Source organism: Astatotilapia calliptera, chromosome 13 (genome assembly GCF_900246225.1).
Source record: "Astatotilapia calliptera chromosome 13, fAstCal1.2, whole genome shotgun sequence".
Lineage (NCBI taxonomy): Eukaryota > Metazoa > Chordata > Actinopteri > Cichliformes > Cichlidae > Astatotilapia > Astatotilapia calliptera.
The window spans coordinates 10,926,768-10,942,769 of NC_039314.1; the positions used below are offsets into that span (position 1 = coordinate 10,926,768).

A 16,002-nucleotide genomic window follows, 5' to 3' on the forward strand; every position below is an offset into this window, starting at 1 on the left:
CACCTGATAAAGAGCTATGACAGTGGGGAGGACTCTATTGAGGAAACTATTTGTTGAAAGGATTTAAATCCAGCTCAGTGTCTGTCACACCTTTGTGCTTTCACACAAAGGTGTGTGTGAAATCTCAAAAGTGTCACTTTCAATAACCTTTGTCTCTGTTCATGCCCTTGTCGAGTACAGGAACTAAAACGATGCTCCAGTGTCAAGATTGTTAACCTATTACTTTGGGGTGGATTTTTCACTGTGATTTAATTTAACCAAGCAAGAGAGTTGGCACCTTATCTGATGAGCAATGCGCGGTTTATACACAGATAACTAAAGTAGTTTAGGTCTGTTTAAAAGCAGCAAATAGTGTGGGTTCAACATCCTTTCAGGGATCACATCTGACTTTTTTCAGGTCTATTTTACTATTCAGCTTTTTTAAACCTGCAAGCACGGATGTGTCACATTCACAGGTTCTTTTTCATCATTTACTATCAGTCATGAATCACACAAATAGCCTCCTGCTTGAAGAGTAGTTCCACCAATTTTACATAACAAAATCTGTTTAGAGCCTTGCAGACATACGGCTGCATACTGAGAAAAATGTGACAAGTCAAATGTGGGGAAAAAAACCTGCATATCTGCCAATAACTATTATTACTAAGTAACATCACAGATATTAAAAGAGAGAGATGTGTCACTCACATAATCCTGAACTATAATATATATTCCACCACCATCATAGCTGTGGTGGAGGAAGCAAGGCTTCTAAGATGCAAACAATATAAATGTATTACATTTTAAACTTTATTTTGTTGAAACTTTTTTAAATGTTGGTGATTCTATACATGCAGTTCATTTTATGTCTTGATGAACATCGAGTTTAAAGTTAATTTTGATAACTCTTCAAAATAAGTGCTAAGCAGCATTTGAAGATGGACGTGGTGACACTTTCTGCAACGAGTCTGACAACAAACGAAGTGTTAGAAAGCACTGCTAGTACATCTAACTACACAAGAGGTCATAATATTTGTAAGCACATCGCTTCAGAAGGCACCAGAGGTTAAGCTTAGTGACTTGAACTGGGGAGGTCCTAAGTTTCTTTTCCACTAGTACGTACCCAGCTTGACTTGACTTGACTCTACTCGGTTTCTGTCATTTTCCATTACTATTGAGTACAACCTCTATAAAAGTCCAGGATGTACACAAACACAACACAATAATGGAAGACATCGAGGGGAAGGTCTACCTGCTGCTCGTTCTATGGCTTTGTCATACTCGGAGACTAGCATGACAAAGAGACTCAGTGATGGTTTTTGTGCTGTAATTTTTCTCACTGCCAGGTTTAAAAAATGTGGTTTGGGAGAAGGAATCATCAAGCAATGCTATTTACTGGCCAATCGGTGGTATGCATTCTGTTGATGTCACAATTGTAGATCCACTCAGCTTGCTTGGAACCTCAGCCGAGCAGGTACTAAAAAGACCTCCATGTGACCTTCATGGAATGGGTTTCCATTTGTGAACAGCTGCCTCCAAGTCTTGCATCACCAAGCACAATGCAAAGCATCGGATCCCGTAACCTATGCCACCACTGGACAGTAGAGCAGTGGAGATGTGTTCTCTAGAGTAACAAATCAAACTTCTCCATCTGGCAATCCAATGGATGAGTCTGGGTTTGGCCATTTCCAGATGGAAACCGTACTTGTCTGACTGCACTCTGCAAGTGTAAAGTTTGCTGGAGGGGGGGTTGTGGTGTGGGGTTGTTTTCAGGAGTTGGGCTCGGTCCGTTAGTTCTAGTTCATGCTCCCAACTTTGAGTGAGCATGAAAGTTTGGGGATGGCCCCCTCACTGTTCCAACATGACTGCAGACCAGTGCACAAAGCAAGGTCCATAAAGACGAGGATTAGCAAGTTTGGTGTGGAAAAACTTGACTGGCATGCACAGTCCTGACCTCAACCCGACAAAACACCTCTGGGATTAATTTGAGTGGAGACTGTGAGCAAGGTCTTCTTGTGTCTGACCTCAAAAATGTGCTTCTAGTAGAATGGTCAAAAATTCTCGTAAACACACTCCTAAACCTTTTGGAAAGCATTCCCAGAAGAGTTAAAGCTGTTATAGCTGCAGAGGGTGGGCTAACATTAAATCCTATAGATTAGAATGGGATGTCACTCAAGTTCATATGCGCTTGAAGGCAATATAATTTTGGCAATTGTTACAGGAAAAATGATTCTATGTTTCTTTACCTTCTTTTAAATGTACAAAGATGCCTTTTGTCTGCCCTTTGCCTATGGTTAGATTAGTTTAGAATTATCTTTTTAGACTTTCTCAGCAAAGACATACTGTTTTGGGACATATTGTTTTAGATTGTTTTATCTCTCACAGCCTTCTCCCAGCTCTCTGCTGACGAGACTAGCGCCACATATGGAGTTGTTTATTTTATTTGTTTTGTATTTTCTTATCCTGTTCTCACTGTCTTTCCTATAAAAATTACCAAGCCACTGTGCATGGTGTGAGTTGTCCTTAGCAGCTCACCCGTGTACACGTTTGATAAAGAAAGTAACTTTGTCTCATTGTGTCTTTATTTCTCCTGGGTCTTTTACAGAGTTTTCCCCCAACAGCAATATAATGTAGAAACTAAGGCTACGTTCACACTGCAGGCGAAAGCGCATCAAATCCGATTTTTTTGACCCTATGCGACCCATATCCGATCATGGTATGACAGTGTGAACGGCGCAAATCCGATATTTTCAAATCCGATCTGGGTCACTTTCGTATGTGGTACTGAATCCGATACATATCCGATGTTTTAGAAAGCGACTGCTGTTTGAACGGTCAAGTCGCATTAAATCCGCCTTTTACGTCACCGACACAAGACTGAAGCCAATTATCAGCGCCCGAGAAGACATCGCGAACGCTTCCTAGCCATCCAGTGTAGATGTCAGTGAAACTGTTGGGAAGACAACGTAAACATTTTATTTGTACTGTATAATCTGCAGATTCTGACAGAAATCTGCAGCTATCCTTTGAAGCACCGCTCCTCTCTTAAACAGCAATAAGGATCATTATTTTGTTATTTACATAATAATGTAAATAACAAAATAACTTAAAGCAAAAATTGGGAAACGTAAAGTCCGAAGTCTTTATATTAACGGCCATCAGTCAAACAATACTGTTTGTTCTTGGTCTAAACAGAGCGCGTTGTGTGTGACATCTTCTTTTGCGCATGCGGGCCACTTTGAGCGTTCACACTAGAGCGCGTTTGCTGTCGCATTTTATTTGTAGTGTGAACGAGGAGACAAAAAAATCGGATTTGATCAAAAAATCGGAATTGAGCATTAAGACCTGCAGTGTGAACGTAGCCTTAGATCCTGCATTTTTTAGTACTTCTGCATTGGTGAATTTTTCAAGCTGGCGGTTGCTGCCAGCTTTTTGTAGCTGATAAATAACAATGGATGCCCTTGACTCAGAGTTGACTGCAAATGTCAAACTGAAAAACAATCGGTGCATATTTAGATAGAAGGGAGCTTACTAGATCAAATAGCCACTGAGTCATTTCTGCTTGAATATGGCGACATTAGCGACTCCTACTATAACACACCTGAGTTGGATTGTGAGTAATGTCGCCCCCTCCCCGGATTTGACAAGGATCAAGATAAGAGGAACAAAAGTTTTAAAAGGTCGTCCGTCATGAGTAGACAGTGTTCTAGGAGTCCAATCGGTGTAGCACTCATTTAATGATGTAAAGAGTGCTTGCCTGATGACAAAATGAAAGTCATAATACCTGCATGTAGCTCTGACACATTTTATCCATAGTCTGGTTTTAAGTTCACTTCAGTCATATTTTATTCATTTGATTTTTCAAAAAAAAAAAAACCCCTCATTTTTATGACTCATTTTGATGTGGAGTACAAGAAGAAGTTCAACTGAACATGAAATGCTTGAAGAAATAAAAAGAGGAGCAAACAAAGAGAATTCATGATCATCATTTATAGTTCATGGTCATTTTTCCTCATACTCATTCCAAGTACAGGTCTCTGGAAAGCAGAATTGACTGACAGAATGACAGAACAAACACAGAACAGTTGAAATGGAGACTTATTTGAGCTATTCTCCTCTGGTTTTGTGTCATCCCAAGCGCACACTGGACAATCTTATAATACCACTTGGAAAACACACACACACAGCAAGTTAATTTATCTTTATCACTGGCATCATCCATCATCATCATCATCATCATCATCATCAACACTCATATTCTAGGTCTTCATTCTCACTCATGTAAGTCAGGATTGAGCAGGAAGGCAGTGATTCTACCAGGATCCTTAAAAGAGAGCCACACAAGTTGTCACACATCTCCGCTATCAACAGCTTGTGCAGGTTTCAGGTTAGGCTGTTACTGGTCCAGGTTGGAATTTGTATAAAAACTATATAGGAACACATGTAAAAACAGGGAGAGATTCAAATTATTATCCAACTGAAAAAACAAAAACAAAATGCAGATGTCCTCATAAAATCTTCTATGTCTAGCAACACTTAATAACATTTATGTCTTCTTTTTGTCCTTTTTTTAAAGGTTTTATTCCAAAACGGCTGAGGAGCAGTTATAGTTTGCATCATCTATACAACAGGCTATAAAACACCACTTTGTCACAGTCCAGAAAGCACATATAGATGTGGTTGTATTGTATATAAACATATGTACTGTAATAAGATAATTTTGCGTGCATGGCTCCTGAATGATCACCGTTGAGACATCTGCGGGATTCTGAGCGAAGTCTCTCCTTTGAGTTCACACAATGTGAAAACGAAGGCCTCCAGATTTCTTCCTGGCACAACTCACATATTCTTTTAAACCAAAGTCTTCAAGAGAAGCTGCCATCTGTTCTCATCTTTGCACTGCAGCAGCCCTGCCTGCCAGGTAATAGTCTTTGCAGGCCATCTCTGCCTCTACCGTGAGGACTTTTGGCTGATTCCTCGTCTCTGGCTTAAACGTCATGTGATTGATTTTTTTTTTTTAATTCCTCTTCATCCTCTTCATAAATGTTTGGCATATTTTAATGTATGTATTTATTTATGCATTGTGCCATTTTACCTAGAAAAAGTCCCAGCAACACAAACACAGGCAATGGAAATGGAACGTTAAGTCTGCTATGCTGTCACTCCATTTGCAAAGTGCATCTGTGCTCCTCCAGAAACACGGGAGTTCGATCACATTATCGTGGCCAAAGAACAAGTCACAGATGGGTTAATGGTGTTTTGCTGACATGTTAGATATGTATTTAGTTCATTTTTAATTGTTGGCAGACCCATTTTTCCTCCAGTCTTTTAACCTCAGTACTTTCTGTCCAGTGTTTAAGACTGAAGAAAGTTTATTTTTTAATTTTTTTTATTTACCATGTTTTTTTTTTCAGCTTTTCAGAGCATTGTCTTATGGGGGGGGGGGGGGGGGGATGACTAAATAATGTTTGTATTTGTTGTTATATTACACAAGTCCTGATTTGTCTTTTTGATAAATGTTTACGTTGGCCTGACAAAGACCAGAGCTTTGACAATCACACATAGTACTCCTTGTCCTTGTTCTTCTTGTTCTTGCTCGAGGTTTTCGCTGTGTTGACCTGTTTCTCTTTGACCACGGTTCCGTTGGACTGTGCCGAGTTGCTGATGTAGTTACGACTCTCGTCTACATGGTAGGAGCCTTCGTCTCTGTTCCGGTATTTATACATAGCATAAAGCAGGATGAGAATGCACAGCGCCGCTGCTGCTACGATGCCGACCACCATCCCCGTAGTACTGCTCGACTCCCGGAAGACCTCCTGTGTTCCTGGGTAACCCTTTGGTCCAGCACCAGTGGGATTGGCTGCAAGACAAAAAAACAAGATTACTGCAAAAAAGCCATGTTTTATGTTTCATCATTACTTTGACCGTATTGGTGTAATGAATGAGAGCATGCATTTTTCTATCTGCATGTACAAATGAATATCCCAAATATAATAGACATCAAGACTGACGATTTTCAAAGTACATGCTGGCTTAAATGGCTTTCCCATCAAATAGAAAAGCGTGCAGTCAGACAATGAATAGAGCACAATAGAATGAAATGGCATATAATGGCAAAGATAAGGGGTCCCAGCGAATGTCTTTCTGCAGCGTGATCTGACACTTTAAGCGTTTAATATCCCATTGTGATGGCCAAAAGACTTCAAAACGACTCTGACTGTTAAATAAGACACAAATACCCCGAGCATATTTTAAAGGCAACACTTTACATGGTCTGACAGTCACAAAATTACCAAAGAAGTTACAATGAAAAGCAACCCTAAGAAGAACCTTCAAAAGAGCCAGGGATGTTTTGTAGACTTCAATATAGCACTTGACCTTTCTAACCTTCTCCTCTGCCTATAGAGGATGTCTAAATGTTATACTGGGAATATGGGAATTTTTTTTACAAGCTACGATAACTAAGACAGGCGGCACTTCGCCCATAACAACAGTTGGATAAGTGGTTAAGTGAATGGATAGATGGATATATAAAAAAAAGAGATTTTCTAAATTCAAAAGTAATACTGACAAGACGACTAATGTGTTAATCAATCGCAGGGAAGCTCACAACTCATTACATGCTTTACAGCATAGTCATGAATGAACAAGCCATACTTCCAACATTCAGCATTCATCCGAGCAGCATGACTGTCTCACAGTCTCTGAAAATAAATCTTTCAGAAAGAAACAATTCTTCAATTGAATCAGCAGATTTTTGCCAAAGGCTGTCTCGACTTCTTTGGTGGTGCTATTTTGAAAACATGTCAGTCCCCCCCTCCCCGATATCATTCAGTCCTCCTGGCACATCTCTCTGTGTGTTTTTGTAGCAGTCATCATTTCTGGTTAAGCCCCTCTTTGTTGCAATTGTGAAATCCAAACACTTAATGCTAACATTTGGAAATGAAAGCAATCTGTTTAGACTGGATCGGGAGAAAATATCTCAGGGATTTACAGCTGTGTTTAGATCGTAGTGATCTTGATGAGAAGATGTTAAGTTTCTGTTTTTATTTCCAGTGGACAAACTAACAATAACAGAAACAAACATAGATGTGTGGAGATGAAGGGCTCAAATGGCTCCTCTGTGTTGACTGGGCAGTTTTTTGGGGTTTTATTTTAGCAAGCTTTGCAGATTTTCCACTTTGTTGCTGCTTCTTGCAGCACTTATGAAACGATGCAGTGACTATGCTGTAACACACAGAATCATATGTGTTGATATAAGGGGCCAGTTTGTTACGTAATGCAAATGGTAAAGTAGTCAGTTCACATTTATTCCTACTGTAGGTTTTCATTGTCGCTATCGTATAACCTCGCATTTAAATGAAAAGTAGAAGTTTGCTTCACACTGATGTTTCTCTATGTTTATTTATGTATTTTATTCATATTATACACGTCACTGTAACTATTAGATGAAGAGCTCACAATGCCATTTAAAGATGATATACTGATACTTTCTAATGAGAAGTAATTATACATTGAAACATTAGCGATGCTTATATTAGTTGCCATTTATGCTCACATGAACAGCAATGGCAATATTGATCAGAACATCACGGGATATTCAATTCTTTGGCAAGTACAATTCTTATAAAAGATTTAAACACAGTGGTCCCTCGCTATAACGCGGTTCACTTTTCGCGGCCTCGCTGTTTTGCGGATTTTTTTTGTGCAATTTTGCATGCTTCGTTATTTTTTGTTGTTTTTTTTTTAACTTGTGTATTGTGTTCTGTGTCCTGATTGACACAGACACATCTGTGTCACATGGTTTGATCTTTGGTTTCATTCTGTAATACTGGACTTATTTTTCTACCAAGGTTTGAACTTTGAGAGAGTTTAAACAAGTTCATGCCTGTCTGAGAAAACTGTATAAAGTGTGTAGTGAGGGGGTTTTACAGTCTTAAAACATCTACAATAATTGTAAAAAATAAACTTGGCTACTTCGCGGATTTCACCTAGTGCGGGTTATTTTTAGAACGTAATTTTTAGAACGAATAAACGAGGGACCGCTGCATAATAAATTCGAGAAAAGAGTTTGAAATTGGTCATACGTGTGCTGTCTTTCATGTCCTACTTTGTTGTCCTACTGTCTTCACTTATTTATTTTTTTATATTTTGGTTTAAGAAATAAAATGCATTCATTAGCTTTAATACAATCAAACCAACTTTAGAAAGAAATGTTATTCTAAAACAGAAACTGCAACACTGTGTCTTCATAATTTCAATCCTTCACAGAAATATTTCCACATAAGTAACTCTTCCTATTCAAGAATACAGTGCAGAGCAACGATTTTACATCAAAAGGAAAATAAAAAGGATAGCAGAGTTTTATTGTGTTGAAGTTTGTCATAATCACTTCTTCCTATCTTATCAGACCCTTATTTAATGACAGACAATGTACTTCTGTGAGCATTAGCAAATAGGACACTGAAAAAGAATTCAGTGAAGGAGAAACCAATCGTACGCAGTAACTCTAAATAGGATTATTATCGATGCTGTTGGACAAGCCTAACAATAAAATGGGGGTTGGGGGGTGGATTTACTTTGCATTGACCTATCTGCAAACTATTCTTGTTCTTCTTCTACATATTTCTTTGACTATTGTTACACAGTGATGTCGGTCTTTTATAACACTGAAAGCATCCTACTACCAGGGATCCTCCTGTGAATATGAGAGTGATAGCACATCAGCAAACCCACTTCATTTTCTGAATGCTATCCAAGCTATAATACAGCTCTCCTTATGTCTCTGCTAGCTCTTATCATTGTTCTCTCTCTTGTGCCTTTACTCATTGTCGATGGCTTTGGAAATAAAGTACTTTTTGATTACTCCCATATCTCCTCTTGAGTGACAGTTGAATTCTCAGACAAACAATGACTTCGAATGGCGTTCTATTTGCTCGTGATCAACCTCTATCAGGTATGTCTATTTTAGGAAAATATTGGACTAAAGGGCACAAAAAAGTGTAAACTGCAAAGGGCAAAAGTTCCCCAAGCTGTCTATCAGACGCAAAGATGCTGCTCCTCTTCATTGACATGTTTTCCAGCATGGTTAGACTGATCAGCGGCCCAAGTATGCTTCCAATGCTATCCGACATTCAAGGACAAGCAGAGAGTACCAATGGGGGATTGAATGTGACTGAGCGTTGCAACAGATTAGCTCTGCTTGTGACAAGCCCACTTATCCTTGCAGACAGGTGTGAAGAATGCTCTCGCCTTGTGGGCAAAAGCCACTGGTTGACACAGCTCGTCCCAAGCAAACCATCGCACGGGCATTAACGGTGAGTTACTTTCATATGTGCTATCTATCCTTTGTTCAGGGTCAAAAAAGTTGAAAGTGTAGATGACATAGCAGGTTGATGGAGGATAGAGGTCTTGATGTGGCACTCTAGAGTTTTATATGAGACCTCGGCTGGTTCGGGAGGGAGGCAGCCTCAGACTGCTACATCAGGAGTGAACCATGTGCCAAAAGTATCATGGCGCGCTGTTCTTCCTTGTGTGATCTAACACCTCCAGCTCTAGGCTTTGTTATTTCCTCTTGCCAGGATCTGTTGATTGGCTCCCCACAGGCTGAGCTCTCACAGCGACTTTACATTGGAAAGCTCTCAATTAACTGACCACAATCCGTCTTTCATCACTGAAAAAGTAAAATAAGTGGGTTAAATGAGCTACTCATTTACTTCAACATTAATGGAAATCTTTCTATGGAGGGCTACAACAGCCCCCCAAAAATGAAACTAAGTGGAAAAAAAAATAACTACATAAATGAATTAAAATGCCCCAAAGAAATAATAAAATAATTGTTGGCCTTCATTTTTTGGGATCGGGACATACAGCCCATAATTCTCCTTTAATTTGCTTATATAAAAATTATAATATGAAGAAAAATGCTAGCTTAAATTCCCCCTCACCCTCCATGACTGTGGTATGTTTGTGTTCCTAAATTCTGGGTGCTCTGCGCAGTATTTAAAATTTACTAGGACTCTTCTGATCTGTTGGCGCCACTCTTACAGCTCGTAAGAACTCAATACTTTTATGGTGCAGAGAGCTGACCAGTCAAAGGTTAGCACTAAATTTAGCACAGTGCTGACACAACCATGTTTTGTCTAAAGCTATTAGCATTTACAGTAGCTCTTTATTTCACCTTTAGTCTCAGCACTGTCTATCAAATAGCCACCTGATGGGATCTTACACAGTCTACTAGACTGCCTTTAACACAGTGATGCAGCTCATTTGTTACCCATGTGCCTGACTGTGCCCCTGCCCTACAGTGCGCCTGAACTCAAGTGGAGTTCAGATAAAGTAATGTCCCAGACCCAAGGCCATTGAGAAAACCCCAAAAGGACCTCAGTCAAAATGCATCTGCCTGTCTGTTCATTAGCACTCCATCATCTCAGAATGAAGGCACATAAACTGAGAAAGAAATAGCAACTGAAACAAGTGTTTAAAATGATGGCTGCTCTTATGAGCTCTACTCGAGCGCACCCAAGGGTAAAATTAGACATGGGGAAAATGACCTTAAAGTGTGTCTAGCTTCATGGCAGCATTGCAGGGGTGTGCTTGTGAAGCGATGGAGGTAAACTCAGGGGGGTTAACTTTTGAAGGATTGCAGTTGGGTAAAAGCTGCCAGAATAACTCTCTCCTCTACGTCTCATCCCAGAGCAAGACTTATAGTTCAGTCTCATATCCAGACCATCATAAAGTCTTTGCTGTTTTATTTACAAGGACAACAGTTAATGTTCTAGTTATTTAGTCACAAATCATTCGCTTTCACCAGAGAGTTCTCGAGAGGAGATGCACAAAAAAGTAAATAAATAAAATAAAAACTGAACAAAGAAGCAAAGATTTTATATGTGACCTTGATACATGAGTTTTAGTGGAAGAAAAGAAACAGCCTGGCTAAGACACTGCACTTTGCCGTGCAGTGTTAATAAACAGTGCAAAGCGACTTTGAAGACTTTGATGCTTTTCTTTCTTCGGGCTTTATTTGATTGCATCTCTTCTCTTAATTCTGCCTGCATCCTTCAGTATGGATATATGAGCTTGCCTCTTGAAGATATTAGCACTGACGCATAGGAAAATGTCATTTAAAAGCCGGAGAAATGCCTGATGTGATTCTACTTCTCTTTGCCTGACTTCTTTGTGCCACATGCGCTCAAGGAGAGAAATGGGATCAGAGATTTTGCACTGTCAGGTGGGATTTGAATAAATGGTCCTCTTCAAAGACTATTTTTCCTCATTTGTCTCCAGCGAAAGGGTTCATTTGTTTGGTAATTTGCAACAGGGCAGGTTGATGGGGGCCATAGATGAAGGAAAAGCACAGCAGGGGGTGGGTTTACTTCAGGTGTCTGTAAGACTTGTTGAGAGGTAATGGAGCAACCAAGATTATTCAGAATATATTGAACAGACAGGCCGGGCTTGACCTTTCATTAGCTTTTGTTGCTAATGGCTTTAAAGGGTTGTGCAGGGTAGACAAGGATAAAGCTTTTTTTCTAAGCGGATGCACAATGGCAAGGCTGTGTTAATGCTCCAATGGAAATGAATCAAAGAATGAAGTAATTTTTATTTTTTATCAAGAAACTAGCGAAAAGAGATTTTGTGTAAACTTGGCCATCCGCAAACTGCAACAGCTGACAACATGAGCAACACATCATGCATCGTTGAGGGCTTAGGGAGGTGTGGCTGCAGGTTTGCCTTCAGATCAACCAGGCTTACAGCTATTGGCATGCTCAGTGACACAGTGCTGTTATTCAGCCAGATTAGTGTTATACCATCTTCTTACTTCACATATCCAGCTATAATCATGAGCTGTCAGAGTTGTCATATAGCCGGGGATCATTTTGCAGACAGGTCACTGTATCAACTGCAGCAGAGCCAAAACATTTATTAAATCCCTCTTGCCTCTTTAATTATCGGAGTGTCCTCAAGAAGTGATGCAAGCCACCCTGTACTTGTGACATGCTGGCAGTATGCCTCATGACAGCTTGCATATATGAGTCTGAAGTGGCTCTGCGCACGCTGATGGTGGATGATGAACTGAGAGCTGAGTGAGCATGAAATGAAGTGAGAATTATTAAAAAGGTGTTTGATTTAACCCCACTAAAAGGTATGATGCAGTTTAAGCCTTTGCCAAGAGGGATTCCACTAAAAAGGCAAGATGAAAGAAGACGACTAAGCTTACTCAGCTTTAATGTCACAAGTCTGGAGTTCATCTCTTGATTAGAGAGGTAGAGTTCTATAGTGTCAGGCTATGAGGTCTCGGGCTCTATACCTACTTACTTATGGCTCTATAGCTAGGTAACATTGTGTCATTGTGTTCATACCTGTATTTTGTTTCATGATGATAACACAAACAGTTTTAAATATGTAGACACAAGCTGCTATGACAACTGTGTGCACAAAAACTGTGATTAACCACATTGTTGGACAGAAGAGTTCATTCTCACTAGCCACACCCAGGACTGATAACTGTCAGATCTGCTGAATCACGAAATCATTTAAACAATAGTGAGATGGGCTGAAAGATCTCAAAAAGCAACTCACTTCCCAGGAGTGGGAAGGTTCACCTACCTGCCAAAATTACCTAGCAAAATTACTGCTGGAGCACATTGATGTCATAAAAGAACGCAGGCCTGACACTTCAATTAAGGTCAGAGTTCATGATTCAACAATATGAACAAGACTAGGCAAAAAATGAAATCCATGGGAGAGATTCAAGGTGAAAACCACTGCTGACTAAAAAAGGACACAAAGGCTCATTTGCCAAAAAATTTTTGGCAAAATATTCTGTAGAGTGGCGAGACAAAAGCTCAACTATTTGGACGGTTTACTTCCTGCCACACCTGCTATAAACAAGAACACCAGTCAAACGTGGCATTAGGGTACTTTTCCCATTAATGAATCAAATCATGTAAAAACTGCATTTTGTATTTACTTGGGTTATCTGTGTTATCTTCCGAATGTTCAAAAATCTCTGAAGATCTTAAACTTGAAATAAGAAATTAGGAAGTGGAGGAAAAACTTTTTTCAGAAAACTGTCCATATGTTTTACTAGAGACTATTTCTTATCCCCACAACAACTTAATGACCACCTTTAGTCAGATTAAGTGATACAGTTGTTAGACAGCAGGTCAACAAAAATATCAAATGCATGTAAAGATGAGATAATCTTTACAAGCATTTTCCAGACTGGTACATTTTTTATTAATATTTGTAATGTCTTAGTTGCTTTTACTATTTCGATAACTGGCCTTTAACTGAGCAACTTTTCTTTTCTTGGTTAGCAAAGTCTTTCATGCCCTACTTAGACTCATAAACAGACACAATGTGTTATCATCAATGTCAGCACACCAGAAAGATGAATGGTGAAAAAAAATAAAAGTAATTGAAAATATAAATACGGTGGGATCAGTAAAGAGAAAGACTGACAGTAAGTGTGAAATCCTGTTTTCTCTCAGAACACACTTCATTTAAAATAGGATGTAGAGAGAAGACTTGAATGGCATAATCCGCAGTGAAAGAGTGCAAGAAAAACAAAAATGGCAAAATTCCATAAGGCTGTCTGCAGAAAGTAGCAGACTATAGGAAAATAACAGCAACATGTTGGCAAAAAGAGTAGACGTGATGCTTGAAGGTCATCGGCGTTGTTCCCGGCTGTGAGCTACGACCACGTTCAATAGGCCTCCGGTTTTGAAAAAAGGCCTTTTTTTTCCATTAGTTAAACCATCTCTGCTAGTGGCAGTCTGGCATGCAAGGTGCATGACACTGTATTCAGCAAAGGGAGAAATGAACACACACAGAGTTCCAGCTGGGTATGATTGAATAACCTATTAAATGTGGGCAGTGACCTCTTAAGCCAGCACAGTGCTCTTAATGTTTCATTAATCTCACAGCTACTTTTAAAACAATAATTTACTCTAATTTTTTTCCTCCTGTCTGGGTGCATTCCAGTCATTGCCATGGGGTTAAAGAGAGTATTCATTTACCGTTTGATTTATTGGTTTACTCTATGTATTGTTTCCCCAACCATAAATTAAATCTATTAAAACAAAATGTCAAACACATTAGCAGCCGCTAATGTCACTGCAGAATGCTTGAGGATAAAAAAAAAAAAAAGATGAGCACGCATAGAGAGAAGAGGAAACTAGAGATGATTAACCTTAACCTGCCTATGGGCAATGTGCAGAAAAAGGCTATTTCTAGCAGAGAATAAAAGCACTCAAAGATTATGTGTGAAATGCAAAGGTCTGCACATACCACAAGTCTCACTGAGGCTGATGGTATGAACCTAGATAATGTTGGGGGGGGGGGTGCTTTTCTCTTTCATACAAATCACATTTTACATGATTGCATGTTGCATAATTAATGACGGTATAATGGTGGAAAAATAAAGGTGCACGGGTTTAAAAGATAAACATCCAGCTGAGGCGTCGAGTGTTTGGATATATCCGTCTACTTTTGTGCACTCTCTCAAAAGAAAGGAAAAAAAAACATTAGAAGTCAGGGATCAGAGAATCCAAACTTCAGAGGAAACATTGTGTATTCTGTCAGGTGTAAGAGAAACTTCCTCATGTTTTCCTCCATCATTTATTCATTATGAGGTATGGAGGGGGGGCTTTGTTCTCAAGTAATAATTAAGGGAGTCAATTTCAAAGCTGGTATTGATTTCTATGGGCCACTAAGGAATAGTTAGATTTTATTGGGTCGTACGCTTAAAGCTGCATGAAGAAAACAGCCAATTGTAGCTTAATATGAAACAGCTATTTTGTGTAATAATAAACATACTTTGGGAAGTATAATGCTACATTTGACAGCCAGTTAGCTTAGGTTCAGATTGGAAACAGAAGAATAATCTAAAATTGAAACAAAGTATTTTCTTACCAACAAGCTAGATGTTTCCACCTGCCTTTACGTTAGGGTACAACGGCTTGCTGCGAGCATTATCTTCATTATTTACTGTGCTGACATAGAACACAGACTTATGTTATAATCTGGCTCTATTATAAGTGCAGTTAACCTATTTAATTTGAAATTAGGATTAATCCTCACACCCCTTTACTTAAAAAATATATTTTAAATGCTACATGTCAAACATTTTACATTATCAATTTCTCAACATGCATGTCTCCAATTCAAAAAAAGTTGGATTAATGTAAAAAAAAAAAAAAAAAAAAGCCAGTAGGTAATGACATGAAGAGAGGTTATTTTGGATTTGATGGCAGTCTCATTTTGTCTGATTCAAGATTCCAGCTGCTCAACAGTCCTGGATCTTCTTTGCTGAATTTTTCATTTCATGATATGCCAAATGTTTTAAAATGATGAAAGATCTGGGCTGCAGGCAGGACAGTCCAGCTGCTGGACTCTTCTGCTGTGAAGCCACGCTGTTGTAATAGATGCAGTATATAGTCTGAGAATCCACTTGATAAAATATGTAACGCCTTCCTTGAATAAGACATGGTCTTATGGGAGCATATATTGACAGACATGCATGTCTCTAAAAACTGTATTGTTAAGTCTTTTCCAGATGTGCAAGCAGACCCGGATTTCTGGATGGTGTTCATATATGACTTCTTTTCTGTATGACGAAGCTTTAACCTGTGTTTATGGATAGCACAAACAACTGTGTTTAACAATGGCGAACAACGATTTATGGATTTGTTCCTAAACCCACGCATTGATTTCTGTGACAAAATCATGTCGATTTTTAATGCGGTGCTTGAGGGACTGAAGATCATGGGCATCCAATGTTCATGGTCGGCTTTAACTCTTAGTTTTAATTATTTACTTTACCGATGTATATTATTCAGAATTATTATTATTGTAGGTATTGGTTTTTATAGATTGGAGAAAATCTGCCTCCTTAAGAAAGCCAATCATGTTACTGACCTGTTGACAAAAAATTAACTACAAAATTTTTCTCCAGCTGTTTTTTTACTACTCAAGAGAACATTTCCAGCCTTTTGTTGGCCCCCCAGCCCCGCTCACTTG

The 16,002-nt window shown here is 39.1% G+C and overlaps 1 protein-coding gene across 30 annotated transcripts in view; it reads right to left on the reverse strand.

Moving 5' to 3' along the window:
- Positions 1-5,420: 5,420 nt before the first annotated feature.
- The window catches only part of LOC113034636 (neurexin-1a), a 258,027-nt gene continuing 247,445 nt past the window's right edge, over positions 5,421-16,002 (reverse strand). For all 30 annotated transcript variants that reach the window (XM_026189409.1, XM_026189380.1, XM_026189404.1 and 27 more), the window contains one exon: positions 5,421-5,839. In XM_026189409.1, coding sequence (XP_026045194.1) covers positions 5,535-5,839 — 305 coding nt within the window. In that variant the 3' untranslated portion in view covers positions 5,421-5,534. The remainder of the gene's footprint in view (positions 5,840-16,002) is intronic.